At 53.7% G+C, this 22,047-nt stretch overlaps 1 protein-coding gene across 2 annotated transcripts in view; it reads left to right on the top strand.

The window, feature by feature from the left end:
- Positions 1-22,047, top strand: part of CAMK2A (calcium/calmodulin dependent protein kinase II alpha) — a 55,850-nt gene that overhangs the window by 9,486 nt on the left and 24,317 nt on the right. For both annotated transcript variants that reach the window (XM_024576876.3, XM_024576878.3), the window contains exons 2-9: positions 5,072-5,166; positions 11,790-11,849; positions 16,419-16,473; positions 16,948-17,013; positions 17,128-17,200; positions 20,151-20,253; positions 21,548-21,631; positions 21,764-21,858. In XM_024576876.3, the coding sequence (XP_024432644.3) occupies positions 5,072-5,166; positions 11,790-11,849; positions 16,419-16,473; positions 16,948-17,013; positions 17,128-17,200; positions 20,151-20,253; positions 21,548-21,631; positions 21,764-21,858 (631 nt within the window). The remainder of the gene's footprint in view (positions 1-5,071; positions 5,167-11,789; positions 11,850-16,418; positions 16,474-16,947; positions 17,014-17,127; positions 17,201-20,150; positions 20,254-21,547; positions 21,632-21,763; positions 21,859-22,047) is intronic.

Below are 22,047 nucleotides of genomic sequence, written 5' to 3'. Positions count from 1 at the left end.
CACCTTCACAGCGCCCTCTCCATCTGTCGGTAGGAGAGCTGGGCACTGCCTCCTTCCTGCTCACATTCGTGCCTGCACACACCTGGGGCAGGCTGCTCTGCTCTGTCTCAGGGAACAGCTCTGGTCCCCTCCTCACCATGGCCCCACCTCCTCTCCTAGCTTGCTTCTTCCCTGAGCTTGGCAAACAGGGCCCGTCTTGTTCCTGATGAGGCCAGCTGTTCTCTTCACTTCGTAGGTAATGATGCCTGTGAAAGGCGTTGTTTCCTGATCATGGAGTGCACTCCAGGGACTGCGCTAACCCACTGCACACCGTATTTTGTCCTTGCATCCTTGAAAAAGCTGCACAGGGTGGCATTGTTCTTATCTAATTTTACAGGGGAAGAAAGAGGCTTCCCAAGGTTAAGGAACTTGCTCGTAAGCTGCTGAACCACGGTTTGAACTCTGGGTGGTCTCGTTCTGGAGAGCCTGCTATTATCCGCATAGAACTTCACTTTCCAATAGGAGGTCATTAGCCACATCCAGTTATTTAAATGAGAGAGAATTACAAATTCTGTCTGTCGGTCCTTCTAGCCACATTTCAACTGCTGTCGTCACATGAGGCTAGTGACTTCCACACTGGACAGCACAGACGAGTTCTGTCATCACAGGAAGTCCAGCCGGATGATGCTGGTATAGACGATTAAAGACAGAAAGGCCTCTGCTGTTTGGCCTCCTCCCCACCCCATCCCACATTGCAGATGAAGAAACTGAGGCCTCACTGATGCAGACCGCTGCCCAAGACCTGCCAGCATGGCTGAGACCTGAGATTCTGTCTCTCCCGTGTCTGTCTGTCTCACACCCTCCCCTCCCCCTGCTCACATTCTGTGGCCCTCTGGGTAACGTGGATACACGCTTCATACCCAGGGTGACACATCTGTGCTCTGTCACACCCAGAGGCACCCGGCATCCCCTACACCAGGGCATTGGCCGGGCTGCTGACACACACTGGTGGGCAGACCTGTTTCCTTGAGCCCTTTGCACCCAAAAACAATTTCACGGGCACTCTCAGGACCTGCCCCCCACCCTCTACACTCAGCAGGGCCCTCCCATGCAGGCCTCATCCCTTCCTCTTGGGAACCCCGGTCACTCCCTCTACCCTGCCCTCCCCACCTGGGCTTCCTCCCCTCTCTCACTCTGTCCTGTTTCCAAGCTCCTGCCCACCCACTTGCTGGCCACCTGCTCAGCTCAGGGCCGAGGGAGGAGTGGGCTGGCTCTTCTGTTTGCCAAGGCAGCTGCGCTGTGGCCACTCACTCACGCAGGACGAGACTGCAGAAAAATGCCCTTTTCCAACAGCAGATAAGAGAGGAGGAAGTTAAGGCAGCAGGCTTGCTGCCCCCGCTCTCATTTTTGCTACAGATTTCCCCCTGCCCTTCGTCTCCCTGGCCTTGGCGCCTTGGCAGTAGGGGAGGAGCCTCCCATTGTGATTGAGGATCTGAGGCTGCACAGGTAAAGAGAGGGGCTCCTCGGCTCAGACACTTCCTCGCCCCATTGGAGGCTTTATGTGCCTGGCACTGTGCCCAGGGTTTTGTGGGAGTTGTCTCCCTTAATCTCCCCAACACAGCCAGGAAGGGGGTAGAGGCTATTACTGCCCCATTCTATAGGAGGGGACGGAGAGGTGCAGTGCCAAGTTCAGCAGCACACAGTTGGGGGTGAGGCATGATTGGACTGTAGGGCTTTGTGAGCCCAGAGCCCCCACTCTTGGGGGTCACACTCTCCTGTCTTTGGTGGAGTCGGAGGAGCATGTGCAGGTGCCCTGGGCTCTCTTCACAGCCTCACCAGGAATATGCCCACTCACTGAGGACTCAGTGTCCTGATCTGTTAAACAGGAGATCAGAATTCCCCAACTGTGAGGGCCCAGAAGGAGCTTAGTGGTGACCTTGCATTGAAGGGAGGCGGGCATCCTCTGGATCTGTAGCTCTGAACTGGTTTTGATAGACTCCTCCCTCTGAGCATCTGTTAAAAGCCAGGCATCCTTATTCCAGAAAAAAAAATGCACATACGCCCACTCACAAGCACAGGATGTCCTTCACGGGTATAGGACCCCTGCGGCCGCCCACCCACGGTCTGGACCTTGCGGGAGATCCTGGGATTTACTCAGCAGCTCGGGGCCGTGTTCTGAGGAGGAAGTTTAGCACTTCGCCCGGTTTATAGGCAGGGCTCTTGGGACCTGAGTTCTTGGAACAGAGCCAGGCTGTGGGGCCTGTGGCGCCCCTGTGCTCAGAGCCCCAGTGACCACCTGTCAGTGCTGACTTCCAGGGCGGGGTGGACATCAGGCAGGACTTCCCCAGAAGGTGGGCAGTGCCAAGCTGGTTGGGACAGCGTGTTAAATTAAAATACAGATTCCCTGGGCCCACATGCAAGGGTTTTGATTTTATAGGTCTGAACAGAGCCTTAAATAAGTATTTTTTAAAGACCCCCCTCCCAAGGGATTCTGAAGCAGCCAGTTTGATAACCATCGATTTAAGGTCTTTACCTAGAATAGAGTTTTATTTCTCTAGTGTAGGAATTATCTCCCTCCGTCTTTCCCTCCCTCACTCCCTCCCACATTAACTGAACCCCAGCTCGGACCAAGCATGGACTGGATGCTGGTGAGCAGGACTAAGCCTAGCCCTGCACTTAGGAGCTTGCAGCTTCCCTGTTTCCCTGCCCTTTCTCTCCCTGGAGTTCTCAGAACCTTTCCCAGAAGTGGCCACTTGACTCATCCTCTCTCCCGGGGCCTTTGAAAATCAAAGCTGGGCAGGGACCTGAGCAGGGACCTGAAGGTCTTTGGGTCCATCCCCCCGTCTGGGTAGCGTGAGCCCCTTTGTAGAGTGGTTGGGCCCTACCTTCCTCAAATGCCTGTTCCTATTCTTAACACCCTTCACTGAAAGTCCTCTCCCCTGTCTCCTTTCAGTCCCTCTCACTGTTGCTTAAATCTACCTCCTGTTCCTGCAAGTGACATCTATGGAGTCCCAGTTGGTAGCAGACATTGGGTACCCAGGTATGGGGGCGTGGAAAAGAAAGTTCAAGTCTTGGCCCTAGGAGAACTCACTGTCAGGCGGGAGAGACAACCAGGGAGGTACGCGGTGTCTGGGAGTGCCAGCGAGAGGCCCTGTAATAGGAAGCTTCTCAGGGAGGGTGACGGTTCTTTCCGCTTTCCTCCAGGTGAAGGGACAAGCAGGGGTTGCACACACCAGGGAGGGTCGGTCACTATGCGAGACTGTTGTTTGCCCATAAATTCTGGCTTTCTCCAGCTTTCCTACCAGGTCACCTTTCCTAGTCTCCAGCCACCTTCCCAGCTCTCTCTTCCTTGTTTTTCTCCAGTTTCCCACCAGTTCCTTCATGCCGCCTAGACACAAAGCCAGCGACTTGATGCCCAGGGCGTGTGCAGAGAGGGTGTTTGTGCCAGCCTGCAGGCTTCCTTGGTGCCTGCCAGCACTCTCCCCTGTCCCCCTCAGCCTCATCTTGGTGGCTTGGATCTGCTTGTATGCTTAGCAGGGGGACTGAAGTTTGGAGGATACAGTGGGGCGTGCCCATGGCAGGAGCCTGGACATGCAGGCCACTGGTGGGGGAGAAACCAAAAACCTGGGGGTGCAGATACCTGAGTTCTAAATGTGGCCCTGCCTGCAACTAGCTGTGTGACCTCCAGCAATCTACACCAAGCTGTGCCGGAACTCAAAGGCTTGAGTTCCACTCCAGGCGGAAGGAATCAGAATCTGCCTTTCAGCCAGACACCCGGGCAATTAGTGTGGACCTTAAAAAATGGGGAAGCCTGCCCCTTGGACTGACTTCTTGCCATTAGCTTATGGTTAGGGTGGTAATGTTGGTGACCACTGTCATTGTCCAGCCCCCCAGGGGCCTCCCCTGTGACATGAAGGGATTTGTGGTAGAGGGTGCAGCGTAGCACCTAGATGCCAGACCTAGCCCTCAAACTCCTTCTGTTTGGCCAGATACTATGTTTACATTAAAAAAATATATAAGGTGCCAGTATCTTAAAATGGAGAAATTTCACATAAATACTTGCTTCAGGTTTTCTTCCAACCACCAACACTTTGAGGATAAAATCCCAGGAACATGCTAAATCATAGGAAAAGATGGCTAGCCTCATTCTTAGTATGAGAATTACAAATCAGATGCATACCGAGTTGCCCCTTGCCACCTGTCTCTCTAGCAAAGATAAGAACGTTTGACAGCACACCACGCAGAAAAGAGTAGAGGAACATGGTCCCTTCATCATAAGTTGATACAACCTCTAAGACAGAAAACCTCCCATTATCTATCAAAGTTTCCAAACCACACCTACCCTTTGACCAAATAACAGCGGCTCTAGAAATTCGTCCACAAACACTTGCACACGTGGGAGGCGCCACGCCAACACACACATGGAAGGTCGGTTGTTGTGGCACTGCTTGTCATAGCTACAGGTGGGAACTTACCAACTGCCCATCCACAGGTGACTGGCTAGGTGAATCACAGGATGGGCCTGTGATTAAATGTGATATCATGAAGAGCTCTCTGTGGAATGGAAGGAGGCTTGCCAAAATATTTACTGAAGAACGGAGGGTGCAGAACAGCTTGTAAGGTCCAGTAACACTTGTGTGGGGGAAGGTGTCTGAGGCTCTCTTTGGGAGAGGACCTTGGAGACTGGGGTACAGGGGTGAAAGGAAGTCTTTTGTATCTTTTGAACTTTGAACCATGTCAATGTGTTACCTATTCAAAGAACAAAAACACTAAAAACTTTCAAGGACCTAGTTTCTGTGATTCTAACATGACTTGATTCTAATGTTTTACAGTTGGGTGGGCCTAACTTACTAGACTCTGGAAGGCTCATCTCTTGTCAGGCCAAGCTTCTAATAATCCTCCACCAGGGATTCTCTTGGGTCCGAGGCCCTGCTCTGTCCCCGAGTCGGCCACAGCAGTCCCTATGAGCTCGAGAAGCCCTGAAGGAGTGTTCCCTACCTACTACGGTGCAGCTGCAAGGACTCCGGCGTCTCCTAGAGACACACCCCCCCGGGGCCCGCCGTCACCCTCTTTGACTTCTCTGTCTTCCTAGGGGAGCCTTCTCGGTCGTGCGCAGGTGTGTGAAGGTGCTGGCTGGCCAGGAGTATGCTGCCAAGATCATCAATACCAAGAAACTCTCGGCCAGAGGTAGGTGGGGAATCCATTACTGCCTACCCTCGGGGCTCTCCTTCCCTTCACCGCCCCCCAACCCTTGGCTTAAAACCAGGACCTGAGTCTGTCCCCATGGGCAGTGCTGCGGGCAGGCATGAGAGCTCTTCTTCCTGTGGGTATTATGAACAGACCCTTCCTTAACAAATCTAGGCTGGAGGTCACAGCCTCTCTGAGGGCAAGCTCTCTGCCTCAACACCCAGCTGAAGGCTAAGCTGCTAGGTGGGGCTTCCTTTCCCTGCTTGTCTGCCACTCACCCCCATTCTCACCTCCAGACTTCTGCACCTGCTGTTTCCTCTCCCTGGATGCCCTCACCTGGCTCCTTACAAGGCTGGCTCTTTCTCAGCCTTCAGGTCTCAGCTTGATGTCACTTACTTTGAGGGGTTTCCCTGACCCCAAAATCTGAGGGTGTCTCTCCAGCTTTATATCTCTCATTACTGTTTATTTTCCTGTGGCTTTCTGCCAACCTGGACTTAACTTATTTACTGGCTTGTTTTCTTGTTAAACATCCACCTTTCCACTTGACTTGTAGTTCCAAGAGGGTAAGGATGGGTCTCATTCCCTGTGATATGTTCAGTACCTAGGACAGCGTCCTGTATGTCCTAGGTGCTCAGCCAGTGAGTGTCCAAGGAGCTCCAGGTGCTCGGCTTCAACCACACCAGTCTGATCTCTGGTGCCTAAGACTCCCTAGGACCGTGACTTCCAAACCTGTCTTTACACTGGAATCCCCTGGAGAGCTTCAAACACTTGCTGCCCAGGTCTTGCTCCCAGAGGTTGTGATTTAATTAACCTGGTGTGTGACCTGGGACTTGGAAAAGATCCCCAGGGAATTTTAATTTGGAAGTGATCCTAGACCAGCAGCAGAAGCATCACCAGGAGATGGTTAAAAATGCAAGTTCTTGATTTCAGACTTAAGGAGTCAGAGTCAGCCTTTCCACAGGACAGCCCAGTGATTCATGTGGACTCTAAAACTTGGGAAGCCTGCCTAGAAGTCTTGTTTCTTGACTTTAGCATGGGATTAGGGCAGTAATGGTGGTGACCATGGTCAGTGTGTCGGGGAGGGTTGTCTTCAAAGATTCAGTCCCTGGTCTGGACAGTGTCTAAGCAGTCTCGGGGACGACTGGGAGGTGGAGGGAATTCTGGTGGGTGGATTGGCGCAGGTGCGGGCTGTGCAGCCCATGGCCTTTACCGTGTGGGAGGCATTGTGGGCAGGGCTGGCATGGTGTCCAGGTGTCTGCCTGGCACAGCCAGCAGCTGTGTCTGGGCCAGGGCCCAGCAGGAGTGAGGTTCACCGAGGCTGGTAGAGGATGTTCATGCCGTGCCCCACAGGCCTTCCAGCAGGCCCTGTGTCAGCCCTTGTGTTGCTGCTTTTCATCTCTCCGGCTCAGTGTTGCTGGGAGCCCAGCACTTCGTCTTAGTTACCAAACCCCCCTGGAGGCAGCCGGTGTCCTATAGGGGGAAGAGGCTGGGGATGGGGGCGGGTGTTCTGTGAAGGCCTAGGGTCCCCAGTGTCACATGGTCAGCATGAAAGTTGGCGTGAAAGGGAGAGACCTGCGACAGGGCCGGAGCCAGAGCCAGCCCTGGGGCCAGGGTGGCAGGATGGCCGGCCATAGCGCTGCCTCAAGTCCCGATGCCAGGACTGGCCTTGCTGTTGCTGTGTGACGGGTGGCAGTTGGGGACCTCTCTCTGCTTTGTGTCTCTCATGAGCAAAGAAGATGTCCCAACCCCTGAAAAAAGGTGGGGGAGGACCGGAGCTGTGACTCGGGGTGACAGGTTGAGGTTGACCTCGAACAAGGGAAGCCAGGTCCTTCCTGGATGCTGGGGGTCTTGGGTTAGCTCAACACACACACACACAGATGTGTGTGGGAAAGAGCAGAGAGGCACTGCCTCTTTTTCAGGAGGTAACTAAGCACTCCTGGGCAGTGTATGCAGTAGGCTGTGCCAGCCAGGAACTGCCATGCCCCCTCTTTCTGGTGATTTGTGGGCTCCAGGGAGGAAGGTGGCCCAGGCCTAGGTGAGTGTGGAGGATGGGAGTGGAGATGTTCTTAGAGGAACCTTTCCATAGAAGCCTGCCAACTGTCAGTACCTTCTCCCCTGCGGGAGAGTAGAGCAGAGCTCTTTTTAGCAGGTTTCTTTGTTTGCCACTCAAGGTGCCTGGGGTGGGGAGTGGCTTAAGACTGAATATTTGGCAACACACTCTAAGCTTCTCCTGCTGGCACTCCTGGGTGACTTTGGCAGCTCCGGGCGGGGGACCGTGCCCACTTGGGGCATCTGTCCAACCTCCAGGGAGCTGCGGCTTCCTCTTTCCCACCGGGGCAGCCTCTTCTTCCCAGCAGTTCTCAAACCCAGGAGATATTTTTTTGGTACGTATTTTTAAACTAGTGTTTTAAATAAACTGTTCATGAAATAAACACTTCCAAGAAACCAGATAGACATGAAATGAAAAGTAAAAATTTTGCTTGTCCCAATCCCTGCCAACCCCCCTTGAGCAGCTGCCCTGGGCAGTTCCATCCCGGAGGGTTGGATTCAGGAGGTGAGGCCCCAGCGCCTGCATTGACGAATCCCAGTCCTGACTACTGGCTAGGCACTGACACTCCGCCACGGGCTCTGTGTGCTTTCCAGCCCCAGCACTCCAGGCACACATGGAGCGCGTTTGTTAGCCTTGCTGGGCACACGGATGCGGCTAGTGCAGCCGGAGGTGACTGGTCCGGGTAGAGCAACCTCCACAGGCCCCACTGTCCATCCTGGCACTGAGGGATCACTTCCTTGGCTCCCTGGTGACCAGTCTCAGGAGACCGGAAGCACAGCATGAGCTCACTCAGGCTGCCCCTGAGCTTCAGGTCCACGTGAGGGAGCCTGTGAGATGGCAGGAAGACATCTTTCCTGTCCTCCTCATCTTCCTCCCCACCCTTGCCTGGCACTCTCAGCCCTCAGAATTATTTACCCAGCCTCCCAGGATTGGAGCCCTGCAGAGGCCCCGTGGAGGATGGGGCATTTGCTGTTCCAGACTTGGAGGCCTATTTTTTCTCCTGGTTCCTGTGTGTCTGGTCAGAATCCCGCTGCCCACCTGCCCGCTGGAGACCCTCTATACCCTGGAGCCCACCTGCCTGCCAGAGCCAGGCCCCTCAGCTGGCAGAGAGCCCTTGAAGCTGCCTGATTGTGCTCTCCCCACACCCCTCTCCAACCTCTTCTCTGTCCCACCCTGCCCTCCTGGCTCCAGTAACCTACCCTCAGAGTTTCTCCCATCCCTGCCTGCTATGCTCTGGGCAGGGCTGGCCCCTAAAAACCCAGGGAGGAGTGGTGAATGTTCACAAGGTATGTTGTGGGCATTGGGGGTGATCCTTCCAGGTACCCAGGCTGGGGGCTGCCAACTTCCCTCAGACTCTCCCCATTGTGGGACTCTACCAAGCTGTATGGATTGATTTGGCAATTAATTAATTATTAGAATGGGAGGCAACATGGTATAGTAATTATGAACATGGATTGAGATCCCAGCTCAGCCACCGCTTAGCTATGGCATCTTCGACAAGCTGGGCTCCAGGCCCTGAGCACATGGCAGAGACCGACAGACAAGGTCTTGCTCTCATGGCACCTGCTTTCTAGGATGGGAGACTGAAAAGAGCATGAAGCACACAGATGGCCTGGGTAATCCCAGGAAGCGATGAGTGTTGTGAAGGAAATAAGGTGGGGTAGTGGGGAAGTGATGGCGCATGAGGGACCCTCAGGAAAAAAGGAGAAGGGAGCCATGGGAAGACCCAGGATATAAGAGCACTCCAGGTAGCGGGCACAGCAGGTGCAAAGGCCCTGAGGTGGGGAGGGCTCAGTGTGCTTCAGGCCCAAATTAAGACCAACGGGGCTGGAGCTTCAAGGCCAAGATGTGGCAGGACCCAGCAGGGTCTAATGAGGGGTTTGGACTGTGTTACGGGTACATTGGGAAGCTGTTGGAGAGTCTGAAGCCCGGGAGTGGCAGGATCTAGTTCATATTTTAATAAGAGCTCCTCAGCTGCCCAGGACTTGATGGATAGGGATCGGGGGGTGCTGTGCATGAGTGAATTCTTGAAGCTCTGAGCTCTAACAAGGCCAGACCATCTTGATGAGTGATTTTGATAAAGGGGCTGCTCCTTCACCACTGTGCCTCAGTTCCCCTATCTACACAACAGAGCAAGGCCTCAGAGGTCAACAAAAATACAATCCCTGCATTTCTTGAGGGTTCCTGTATAGTACTAGAAAGTCAAAATATTTCAGAGTTACAAAAATAATTGTGTAATGTGTATGTTTCCATTCAATAAACTAATACTTTCAGCACTGAAAGTTGCAATGCAGTGTAATTGTACTATGCACACGATGATTATAAGATTTATAAAAACAATTAGTTCCCAGCATTTCCAGCAGCAGGGTCTGGTAACCAGGCACAAGTTTGAAGCTGTGTGACCAATGCTTTCTTCTTCCATCTCTGTCAGTCTAACCCTGCTCCTGGGTAACATCACGTGGAAAAAACACCAGAATTCTGAATCTGGCCCTCCCCATGTGTGGCCTGAGCCAGAAGGCCCCCTGCCCCCTCTGATAGGCCTAACTTTGACCTGCCTGATTTCTGGTTCTGTTGAGGATGGAGGGACTGGAGGGACAGGGGATGGAGCAGGGAGTGGGCCCAGCTTTCCTCAGCCCACAGAGGAACCTCAGCCAGTCCATGGGGATTTCCCTCCTTTGCCCTGGAATTGACCTTCCCCCCCTCCACCCTAAAGGATATACAAGAGGCAGGGAGGGACCTGGTATTAGGGGGATGCCCCTGGGTCCACCCTCCCTCCTTAGTCTGCAGCTGGTCTCTAGCTGGGGAGCTGACTTTGCACTCTATGAAAACTTGATTAGATTTCATCGCTTTGTTGACAGAAAAGCCACGTTTCAGTATTGATCTTGGCTTCTGCAGCCCTTGGAGGATGGCCAGTGAATGCTCTAGTAAAGAGGCCAGGGAAAGAAGACCAGGGCTGGGACTTTCTCCAACCTCATCACCCTCCTTGGTGCCTACCTGCTCTGAAGAGGCCATTGGGAGACCAGGGTTCTAGTCCTAGCTCTGCCTATGAGTGTCTGAGTGAGAACCTTCCGGTGGCCCCAGTTTTCCTGTTTGAGAGCTGGGGGAATGTAGGGGTGGTGGCGATTTGTCAGGGCACGGAGAACAGCATTGCACAGGGTTTTTAAGCTCACCCGTGGAGTCTGGCTGCCTGGGTACAAAGCCTGGTTCCACTGCTCACTACAGGTGTAACTGTGGGCCGGGGACTTAACCTCTCTGAACCTCTGGTTCTTCCTCTTAAAAGCCAGAACAGTAATCACACCTCCCTCAAAGGGCTGTAGTGAGGGCTTGAGATGCACATAAAGCTCTCTGCGCAGCAATGAACACGCAGTAAACATTCTACCTTCGTAAGTGCTTCCTGTTCTACTGTTTTGTTTTTTAAATTAAGGCCTGTGAGACAAGCACCAGGAAGGGAATTGCGCAATACATTTTCAGTCCCAACTCTGCCACCGACGAAGCTGCAGTTTCCTCATCTATAAAGTGAGGATAGTGACGCCCACAGCCAGGGCTGTTGGGAGGACTGAGTGGGGTATGACTCTTTCCGGCAGCCTCGGAGTCTGAGACCACAGGTAGCAGAACCAGGCCTCTCTCCCAGGTGGGTGGGGAGACCCAGGGGATTTGGACAAACATCGTGGAAGGCAGGTGTGAGAACTCTGGGTGAGCCACACGCAAGGTCTACCCTACAGATTCTTTGGGGCTCTCTGCGTCCTCTACAAGGAAGGTGGCTTCTGAAAATTGGTTCAGCTCTTCTGCAGAGAACACTGACCCCCTTAGAAAGGCTCACTCATTTTATCATCTATTCTTCCATTCAGTTAGTTTTGAGCATCTACAATGTGCCAGGCATTCAACTAGAGGCCAGGGGTGCAGCAGAGATGAAGTCCCTGCCCTCAAGGGTAGAGATATCAATGAGACAGAGTGGGATGTGCTGTCTAGGGTCCCTGAGAGCACAGTGGAGGGGCCCCTGCTGGCCTGGCAATTGGGGAAGGCTGCCTGGAGAGGGGGACATCTAAAGATGGGTAGGAGTGAGTGCTGGCCAGTGGAGGACCAGTGCTGGAGGTGGAGGGGGAGTGTTCCAAGCTGAAAGAACTGGTGTGTGAGGGTCTGGATGGGAGGAGAGCTGAGCTGGGTATATCTGGAGAAATGAAATGAGCAGTTCTGTCTGGTTGGAGCATAGTGTGAGGGGCAGGGCTGGAGGAGGGCAGCAGGAGCCTGGCCTGCAGGGTGGTCTAGGTCTCCTGGAGTTTGGGTCTTATACAGGAAGGGGCTCAGGGATACACTTCACTGGAGAGCCCTGGAGACTGAGGCCCAGAGAGGGGAAGGGACTTCCACATCTTTGTAACCCTGTCCTCTCCCTCCTTTGCTGCATCTCACTGTCTCCCTGGACAACCCAGAGGCCCTGCCTGAAAGACAAGCTTGTCCAGGGCCCACAGGCTACCCTGGGAGATGGAGATCATGAGAAGCTGTAGGAGGGAGAGAGGGAGCAGGTGGAGGTTCCTCCTCGACCTGGCACTCACTTGGGCATCTATCTGTGTTTCAGACCATCAGAAGCTGGAGCGTGAAGCTCGTATCTGCCGCCTGCTGAAGCACCCCAACATCGGTAAGTTCTTAGGGCACAAGTGAGGGGTACAAGGTGGGGCTGCCCTGCTCCCCTGCCCACCCTGGTGGTCTTTTGCCGATGGGGTGGGAAGTCAGCCACTCTCTTCTCTGGGGATGGCAGCAGCAGAGATATCTTTGATGGCTTCCACTTTCCTCAGAGACCAGCTTGGTTGGGGGGAAGGTGAAGAAGGAGCCCTTCCTCGCAGCCTGTGCTGCCAGCAGCCTCCTTCAGAAAAGCTGTTTTAGGAAAACTCCCGAAGCCTTTCGTCTCTTCAGAGAGACAAAAATAGGCCAAGCTTGGCCTTGACCAGCGCAGCCCACATGCCTAACCCACCCCCATGCTGAGTCAGCCTGGCACAGTGGTCCTGCCTGCCTGCCTAGACTGGTGGCTGGCCTGCCCCTTGGAGGCAAGGTGCAAGGTGGCCCCTGCCCCAGGGATAGACTGAGTGCAGGCCTGATGTTCCCTCCTCCTCTCCTGCACAGTTGGGGATGTGGGGTGAGGGCTGTGTCCCTGCCCATCAGGGTTCTGAGTCATGAAGGGGAGCAGTACAGCTTCTAGATATAGTTCTGTCAGGAAATGGCTGTGTGACCTTGGTAGGAGCACGACCCTCTCTGAGCCACTTTCCTCCATCTTCACAAGGAGCGGGCTGTTTGAACCACCTGGGCATCTTGTTACCAGGTAGACTCTGGTTCAGCAGGTCTGGGATCTGGGTGGAGCCCAAGATTTTGCATTTCTAGCATGCTTTGAAGCTGCTGGCTCACAGATCACACCTTGAGGGGCAAGGTCTACGTGCCCTCCAGGGAATGTTCTAACTCTGCAGCCATCACTTCTTCTTTCTCCCAGGGAACATCTTCCTGTTCCCAGGGCCCCAAGGGTTAACCCTCCTGCTGGAGAGAAGCGTCTCCATCAGCTATTTATACCCAGAAGGCACCTCCCCTTCCTTGTTCTTGGGAGGGGAGCAGAGCTGCACTAGCAACGCCAGAATCACCAGAAAAGGAGAAGGGGCGGCTGGCAGCTGGTGGGGAGGAACTCTGGTTGGACCTTGGTCCCTGATCTGCTTCTGGCCTCACTGTGTGGTTCCTCCTAGCCCCCAGCTCCCCTACTGTATGATGAAGGAGGCTGTGAGTGTGCCTAACTACAAAATCCCATGGTTCTTATAAAGGCTGTCAGCTCCAGAGGAAGGAGGAATGAGTGTGTGTGAGTGTGTGTTGCTGCACAGTCGCAGCTATTCCAGGTCAATGCTCCCTCCTCCCATTTGCACCCCTTTCCCTCTCACTCCCAGCTCCAACAGGGAACAGTAAGTTATGGGCTCTGGGGCAGACAGATCCCATCAGTAGCTGCTGATGGGGCAGACTCTGAGAGGCCACCCCAGGGAGAGGGGACAACCTGAGAGGTTAGCAGATGATTTGGGGTGGGGAAGGGAGGTGAGGTTGATTGATGATGAGGATGACACTGTGTCCATTTATTAAGTTCTTCCAGGCACCAGGCCCTGTGTTGGGTGCTTTATGGGCATGACTGTAGTAATCCCCATGACTGCAGTTAGGGGAGGAGGCTCAGAGAAGTTACGGAATCTGCCCGAAGCCACACAGCTTGTAGGAGTCATCGCTGGGAGGTGAACCCAGCAAGTCTGACTCCAGGGCCCATTCTCAGTCACTCTGTGAGCTTCCCCAGCGGGCTTCAGGTGTGTGCTGTTGGGGGCCATGTGGCCAGGGGAACAAGTACTGCCCTTCAGCTTCTAAGAAAAAAGTAACTGTTAGAAATATGGGCAGGGATGTCAGAAATTCGTGAGTTGAGCTACATAAGTGAAAACTAGGTTACAGAATTTTTGTTCGATGACAAAATTTTAAAAAGTGACAGCATAATTCAACAAGCACAACAGACGTGCCCATCTCTCACCGGGCAGGGCGTGGGGAGGGGTGGGGGTGTTACGTAGTCCGAGGCCCTGGGATTCTGCCTTTCCTCTTGGGCTCTGGCCTCTACTGACTAGAGGGGAGGTTTTGTCTGTGCAAATGGCAGTGAAAGAAGAGGCCTGTCTCCTGGGCTCTGAGCAGTGAGTCAGCCGCCCCTCAGGGGTGGAAAGTGACTCCAATGTCCTCCCATGGAGGGGCAGCCCCTTGCAATCAGCAGGAAAGCACCATCTGAGATAAAGTCAGCTCTGGAGAACCCTCTCCCACCTCCCCTGCCCATTTCAATTCTGTCCATTTCCCTGAACCCCAAGGACCTTCTCTATAGGGGCTGAGGTTCTGGGTTAGAGGGAGGACCTGGGACCCCAGTCTCTTTGGAGTTCCCCCCAGTTGGCAGTTGACCAGCCCTAAGGGCCCTTTCTGAAGTGGTTCTGGCTGCAACTTGGCTTCTTAGAGCTTCTCAAGCTCAGGCAAAAGAAGTTGAGACCTGTCAAGCCCACTGGAACAGAATGGACAGGAAGAAGTCTGTCACCAAGACTCCACCTGGAGGAAGGTGAAGAGAGAAAAGGGTCTTTTCCAAAATTTGACCTTGATACCCTAACAATGCAAGTTTACTGTACACATCTTTTCTCAGGTCATATTTCCTAGAAGCAGAGCCCAGGGTAGGGATTTGGGTGCTTGTGCTCCCAGAGGAGACCTGTAAGGGACGGGGGTGGGAGAAGCAGGAGGGAGAAGGGGAAGGAGTGTGGCCTGAGGTCAAGTCCAACTTTGACCAACTTTGAAGCAGGAGCGGGGTGCAGTGGGGAGGCCTCTGGAGGGTAAGTCCCATCTTGGAGTTGTCCCTCCTTCAGGCAAGGAGACTGGACCTTGCAGCAACTTTGCCTCCCCATGTTCCTCAGTCCTTGGCTGAAGGCTGCAGGTAGCCTAGTGGGCAAGGCGATTCCATCTGTCGTGGGCAATTCTCCAGAATGACGAGGGCAACTGTGAGCTATGGGCAGCCCACCTTCCCAGGAGCTTGCTACGGGGGTCTGGGCAGGGCCCCAGTGTAAATTTGCTACAGTCTATGAACAAAATATAGGGTGTTCCATTCAACACACACAGACCCTTTAAAAGTTAGGCCTGCATTTGCTTTGAAATGCATTAAAAAATTGAGATCGATGAATGGATGGGGGAACAAATAGAAATGCAGGAAGGCAAGTAGGAGAAAACATTAATGACAGACCCAAACCCAGGTGGTGGGCATATGGGTGTTCACTTGACCGCATGTTTGAAATTTTTATAATAAAATGTTGATTTAAAAAATCAAAGCAGGATTATCAATATTATTATATGTACTCTTAGGCAGCCTGCTTTATAGTTTTGCTTTAAAAGAGACTTAAAATACCTTTCAGTCATTATTTATAAAAATATATCATCATTTAAGAGTTTAATTTTTTTAAAATTTAAATTTGTCTTCCTTTTCTCTTCTACCTCTTGGTCTCTATCTCCCCTTCCACAGCGGGAGGCACCCAGTCTGGGGTGTCTGATGCCTATGTCTCAAACTTCATGTGCCGATATGAGAGCCATGAGGAATTTAGGGAGCTCAGTATTGAGTCAGAAATACACACACGTGGCTCAAATTCTGAGGGCATTAGGACTTACAGTGAAAAGTCTCACCTATCATGACCTCTGCTCCTCCAATTCCCCTCCCCAAGGCACCCCAATGCCCACATCTGTATCCTTCCAGAGAGACTTATGACATACACAAGCATACACAACTCCCATCTTTAAAAAAAAAAAAAAGACTACTCACACCATTTTGCATTTTGCTTTTTGCCAGACAACATAATTGAGAGACGATTCTGAACCAGTGAATACGTAACTGCCGCATGATCTTCGCAGCTGTGTAATTTTCCATCATGCGATGCATCATAACCCTCCCGGCCCGAGCCCCTGCTGTGGGCATTTTTAGGTTGCGGTGCAGGGGAGGATGTGAACCTGTCCAGAGAGAACTTGCCCTTGGCTGGCAGGGTGCAGGCCCCGGAGTCAGCCCCAGGCTGCAGGCCCTTCCTTTCAGAAGCTCAGAGGAAAATTTCGGGAGCTCTGGGCTCCTGGGAGCCATGCTCTGCTCTTGGTTAATGAGGTAGGAGGGGATGACAGTTTCTCAGCACACGGGAACTTGGGGACTGCTGTCACCGCAGCCTCCACCGGCTCTGTTATCTCCTCAGACCTGGAAGCAGACCGGGGCTGTGGGCTCAGGGCCAGCACTGAGTGGCCACTGACTGTGTCTCCAAGTCCAAGAATCTCATTCTCCTTGTCCGGGCAAGGAAGAGAGGCTCAGGAGCATGTAGTGACCTACCCAGAGTCACACAGCTAGGAAGTGGCAGAGATCTGAGCCACAGGCTCATTCCATGATGCTAGTGTGCGCAGAAAGGAAACTGAGGGCTGGGGGGAGGGGACTAAAGTTTGACCAAACAAAGGGTCTGTTGTCTTTAAGCCCAGGCCTCTTTTGGCGGGTGCCTGAAGTCAGTGAGCCCCTGTTCACCTGAATTTGTCACAGCACCCGGCTCCTAGCTTGAGCTCAGCGTCTGAGAAATTGCAATGTTGGCTATCGGATGATGGGAGGGAGGGCTGGGTGGGGAACAGTGTGAGCTCGTGCAACTGGCTGCCTTGGCTCCTCCCACAGTCCGGCTCCACGACAGCATCTCTGAGGAGGGACACCATTACCTGATCTTCGACCTGTGAGTGCGGGCCCACACTGGGACGTGCAATGCAAATCAAGGCAGCCTGAGCCAGGATGACCTCTCTCAGTCCCTTGGTTGGGTCGGGGGGAGTCACAAATGCCCCTCAATTTTGCTGTGAACCTAAGTCTACCCTAAAAATAAAGTCTATTAAAAAACATAAACAAGACCTAGCCCTTGGGCTTCTAGGGACCTAACAAATCCTAGGCACATGTTCAAAGGGTCCCACCTTTACTCCAGCCTGGGTCCCCTGGGGAAGAAGAGCCAGGGAGGGTGGGGAGGGAAGTTAGTGAAAGGGTGGGTTGGAAGCCAGGAAAGGGGTTGTAGTGGGCGACATCCCTATGACCCCCAGGGCCCCTCCCTTTGGGGCTGAGGTTCTGAGGTCCTCAGGCCCCGCCCTTAGCTTCCTGGAGACTCTTTCCCAAGAAGCAGCGCTTGGGGCCTGTGGGAGGGTGACTCTGCTTGTCTCTGCAGGGTCACTGGTGGGGAGCTGTTTGAGGACATCGTGGCCCGGGAGTATTACAGTGAGGCTGATGCCAGGTGAGTTCCAAGTGTGGCCTGGCAATAGTGAGGAGCGAGCATAGGGCATCTCGCCCCCCAGGTTCCCCGGGGAGGCCTGGCTTCCCACTGTGACCCCTGCCTTTCTCTTCCCAGCCACTGCATCCAGCAGATCCTGGAGGCTGTGCTGCACTGCCACCAGATGGGGGTGGTGCACCGGGACCTGAAGGTGAGCGACCGCCGGGGGTGCAGCTCCCCAGGGAGCCTGCTCCTCTGCCCCCTGCCCTTTCCTCCACCTGCAGAGCCACTGATATTATCAGATTCCCTTTGATTTCCCTGAGTTGGGCTGGGTGGAGAATGCTTCCCTCACAATTCAGGTAAGGAAACCCGGCTTAGGGAGGTCGAGCTTCTGGGCTTGGGACCCAGGCCTCCTGACTCCCAGCCAAGACAAGTGAGATGCAGTTAGAATGCCGAGACTGGCTCTGGCCTGGTCCAGATCCCAGCAGGGCCACTTTCCAGCTTCACAGTGTCAGCTTCTTTACAGCAGGGGTTGCCATAGCAACCTCTGCCCAGGTTGGCTAGCTTGTCAAAGGAGACAGCACAGTGCCTGGTTCACAGATGCATTGCTACTCTTGTTTCCGGGTCTCTGGAAGGTGGAGGGTGGAGTGGAAATACAAAGAGGCCTTGAAGCCCTTGGAGCCCCCTCTTCCCCCCACCCCACCCTGAGGAAGGAGGTGGACAGGACAAGCAGCTGTGGAGTCCAGGGTTGGCATCAGCCATGCGGCCTCACCTGGTCATCTCAGACTTCATAGCTCCCCTCTGCTGGGTCACATGGCCTCAGCAGCTGGTAGCTCATAACATCTCTCCCTTTTTACAGAGCAGGAAACTAGGCCTGAAGAGTCCCAGGGATTTGCCTGAGAACATGCAGCTCTGTTGTGCCTGAGCTAAGTTTGGAGCCCTGGCCTCTGACCTCAGATCCCAGGCCCTGGGTGGTCTGGGGTCAAAAAACCAGTCGATCCAGCTCCTGCTTTTGCACTACCCCCTCTAGGTGACCCTGCTGGGTATCTATCAAATCTCTGCTTTTTGTTCTTCCATGACTACGACCTCACTTCTCACAGGGTAGCTCCCTGCACCTTTGGGAAATGTTCCTTCATTCTTTCCTGCTGTGGGGATTTTCCCCATGAACCCCCGTTCTACCCATTGGGGCCACACAGATCAAGCTTCCAGCTCAGAGCAGCCCTGGAGGCACTTGGGTGGCTTTGTAGTAGCTCCTGAGTCACCTGCAGGCTGTTCACACCCAGGATAGGATTCCAAGCCCTTCTCACCCCGGGCACCCTCCTTGGGCACCCTCCTCCAGTCACTCCTCTTTAGGGTGAAAAGCTCTGTGCAGGACCCTTGCCAGCCTCTGACTGTTACGCGGAGTCCATGGCTCCTCACCTGAATGCAGGCGAGCTTCCTATGGCTTAGTCTAGACTCACAGGCAAGAAGGTCTCTGGCCAGACTGCAGGGTGGCTCTCCCGGAAGGCCTGTTCCCGTTATAGCTACGGCCCCTGCATAGGAGGAAGGTGGAGGAGAGGTAGCACAAATTTAGGCCACCATGGATAGAATAATTAGTGGCACATTCATCAAATCAGGGCAGGACGCTTACCGAGACCTAGGACACGTTGAGAACACAGTCCCTAGAGGACAAAAGGGGCCTTAACGAGCTATATCTGTCTGTAGCCTGTCTAGCTTTGGGCAGTGAAAGGTCAGATGTGGGAGCCCCTAGGAAATTCCAGTGGGGATGGGGGTCCGAGGAAGCCAGCTGTTTCTGGAGACTTGGAGCCCCACCCCTCCCCAAGCAGAAAATATGAGTGCCGACGCTTACCAAGCACTTGCTGTGGGCCACTGTGAAGCACTGGATTGTTGAATTAATCTGTCTGCCAGCCCAGGATGTAAGCATCATCCCCACTTTTCTGGGAGGAAACTAAAGCTTAGAGAAGTGAGATAATTGATCCAAATTCCACAGCTGGAGTCAGAAGCTGGGGCTCTCTATCTAACTGGAGAGTCCACACCTTTAATTCTTCTCTGCCTTGACTAGGGCCATTTCCTGTCCTCCAGAGCTCTCGAAGGCAGCAGCCTCAACACCCCAGAGGCCAGGTGGCATGTCTGAGGCCCCTGTATCCCCCTACCCCATCCCTGCCTCCCAGCTTAGAGTGGGTAAGAGCACGGCTTGGGAGCCAGACTCTGCTTCGATGCTAGATCTACCTCTTACCAACTCTGCGATCTTTGTCAAGTCACTTAACCTCTCTGAGCCTCAGTTTCCTTCTCTTTCTACACATGACAAAGTCTGATACGTGCGGGCCCTGTCTTGGGTGCTGGTGACACAGTGACGGACAGGACAGATTAGAAACTCACATACTACAGCGTGACAGATAATGAACAGGCACATAGATAGATGGGCAAAAACATTACAAATTGTAAGGGGATCTATGAAGATAACAACAAGGAGCTAAGACAGAGGATGCCTGGGGGCTCCTCCTTTAGATAGAGTGGCCACCGAGGGTTTCTTGGAGGGGGCAAACTGAAGGTGAGAGTCAGATGAAGGGAAGGAGCTAGCCCTGTGAAGCTCAGAGGGAAACAAATTAGGCAGGGGGGACAGGAAGTGCAAAGGCCCTGAGGTGGAAATGAGTGTGATTGTTTCAGGGAATATAAGAAGGCCACTGTAGAGAATGGGGCTAGTGATGCCTACTCCAAAGGTTGTTGAGAGGGTAAATCAGGTGATGTAGGCAAAACCCTTAGCGTAGTGGCTGGTACACAATAAGGGCTGGTACATAATGGGGGCAGAGTAGATGTTGCTTCTTTTTTCTCATTGTGGTGGTGGCTCTTTGCACTGCCCCCATCTCCCACCCTCACCTCAGCCCCAGCTCCAGACCCTGAGAGGAGGGGAAGGAGGGGGTGGCTGGTACAGGAAGGGTCTTCCTGTTGCAGAAGACAGAGGACTGACGGTGGGGTAGTCCTCTCTCTGGAGGCTAAGTCCCAGGATTGGAGCTCCTGGTGGGGGCGGGGTGCCTCTGCATTATCCAGCTGTTCCACCTACAAGCCCAGGCCCCTGGAGGTGAGGTTTTGAATCTGCTCACTGTCCTCTGGTCCTTCCCTCCCACCTTTCCCCTCTTCTCTCTCCCTCTGGTCCTGGGAAGCCGGAGAATCTGCTGCTGGCCTCCAAGCTCAAGGGCGCTGCAGTGAAGCTGGCGGACTTTGGCCTGGCCATAGAGGTGGAGGGGGAGCAGCAGGCATGGTTTGGTGAGTTGGGGCTGGGGTTGGCGGGGGTGTTGGGGGCCAGCCTTGTGTTGACATTTTGGCGTCTAGGAACCCTCTGCCTGAACAGGGGTAGGTTGCAGAGGGTGTCGCACCAGCCAGGGCTCAGGTAGAAGAGTTAGAGGTCCTTTCTCACCCAGTCTCTTGGTCAGTGGGTGTTGCCCTCTCCCTGGGGGTCAGGTGCAGGAACAGTTATTATTCAAACAGTGCCCAGCTCCTTCACATGCATATATATATATATCTTCACTGTAGGCTAGAAGCTTCTATGGGTTTCCCTAATGTCCTAAGTGCCACAGAGATTATTATCCTGACTTTACAGATGAGGAGCAGAGGCTAAAAAACCCAGAAAAGGTCAAGGGAGATTAAAAGGGGTAGAACCAGGTTTTAAACTCCGATGACCCAGCAGGCTCTGAGATTTTGGTGTAAGTGAGTCTTTTCGGCCACCTGGGGATACTGTTTAGTGGATGATACGGATCAGTGGTTAAGAGCCAGAGCTCTGGGTTCAAATCCTGCCTCTGCTACATATGAGGTATGTGGCTGGGCCTCATTTCAGCTCTCCTAGCCTGTTTTCTCATCTGTAAAGTGGGGATAATAATAGGATGTTCCTTGGGGCTGTGTGAGGGTTAAATGAGATCAGGCATGGAAAGAGCCCAGCCCTGCTTAGCACACGCACACTCAATAAATAGGAACTACCCTTGTGATTGCTTGTTAAAATATTAGGGGTGTTCATTATTTCAATTTATCCTCCCAACAATGCTGGGAGGCATTTAAGGTAAGAATCCCTAATCCCTCATTTGACAGATGAGGGAACTGAGGCCTGGAAGGCAAAGAGATGTGCCCAGGGGACTTAAGGTATCGCTAGAGTTAGGGACAGTTCACCTGCCACCCCAGGACCTGCTCCTAGAAGGTGTGGGAAGTGGCAAGGGCTCAGCTCAGCTTGGGGCCCCAATGGCAAGGACATTTCATCTTGAGCGCCACCAGTAATTGATTGGCAGTGACTGCTGGGAGGATTGTGCTAGAAGGTTATGGTGCTGAGTCAGGGCCCCATGGGAAGGACTCTGGGATTCATCAATGACTTCTGCCATGGGCTGTGGAGTGGGGGTGGTGACAAGGTACCATGTACTTGTCTGTCCTGGTCTAGGGGTGTTGCTGGCCCGGCCTGAGGGCAGGGGGTGTTTTTGCCATTTCTCCGGGGCAACCCTCATCCCCCCCCCAGCAGGCTTTTGCTCTGGTTTACCTTCTGTGTGTGTGTGTGCCTGTCTGTGTGTCTGGGGAGCAGGGTTCGCAGGGACCCCTGGATACCTCTCTCCAGAAGTGTTGCGGAAGGACCCATATGGGAAGCCTGTGGACCTGTGGGCCTGTGGTGAGTCCTTGCAAAGGCCCTCGATCCCCCTGCTACCAGCGCCTCTGGTGCCCTCTCTCCTCTTTCCCATCACTCCCCTCCCCCACTTCTCCTGCTCACAAGGGTTGAAGTTCCTCCCGGTTCTTTCCCCAGGGGTCATCTTGTACATCCTGCTAGTTGGGTATCCCCCATTCTGGGATGAGGACCAGCACCGCTTGTACCAGCAGATCAAAGCTGGCGCCTATGATGTGAGTGTCCCTCCTCTCTCCAGCCTCCCTGCCATCCCTGGGGCCCCCCTCCAGTGAAAGCCAATGCCCAGTGAGGTCAGGACCCGGGGATGACACCCCCCCCCACCTCGCCCTCCCAGCTCGTCTAGGCTCCTTGCCACTCTCTAGCTGTGGGGCCGGGTTGAACAGCAGGTGGAGCTTGAGGGCTGG

The sequence above is a fragment of the Desmodus rotundus genome, chromosome 6 (assembly GCF_022682495.2).
Source record: "Desmodus rotundus isolate HL8 chromosome 6, HLdesRot8A.1, whole genome shotgun sequence".
Lineage (NCBI taxonomy): Eukaryota > Metazoa > Chordata > Mammalia > Chiroptera > Phyllostomidae > Desmodus > Desmodus rotundus.
Note: the sequence above shows the minus strand (reverse complement) of the source record. Positions and strands in the feature narration are given on the sequence as shown.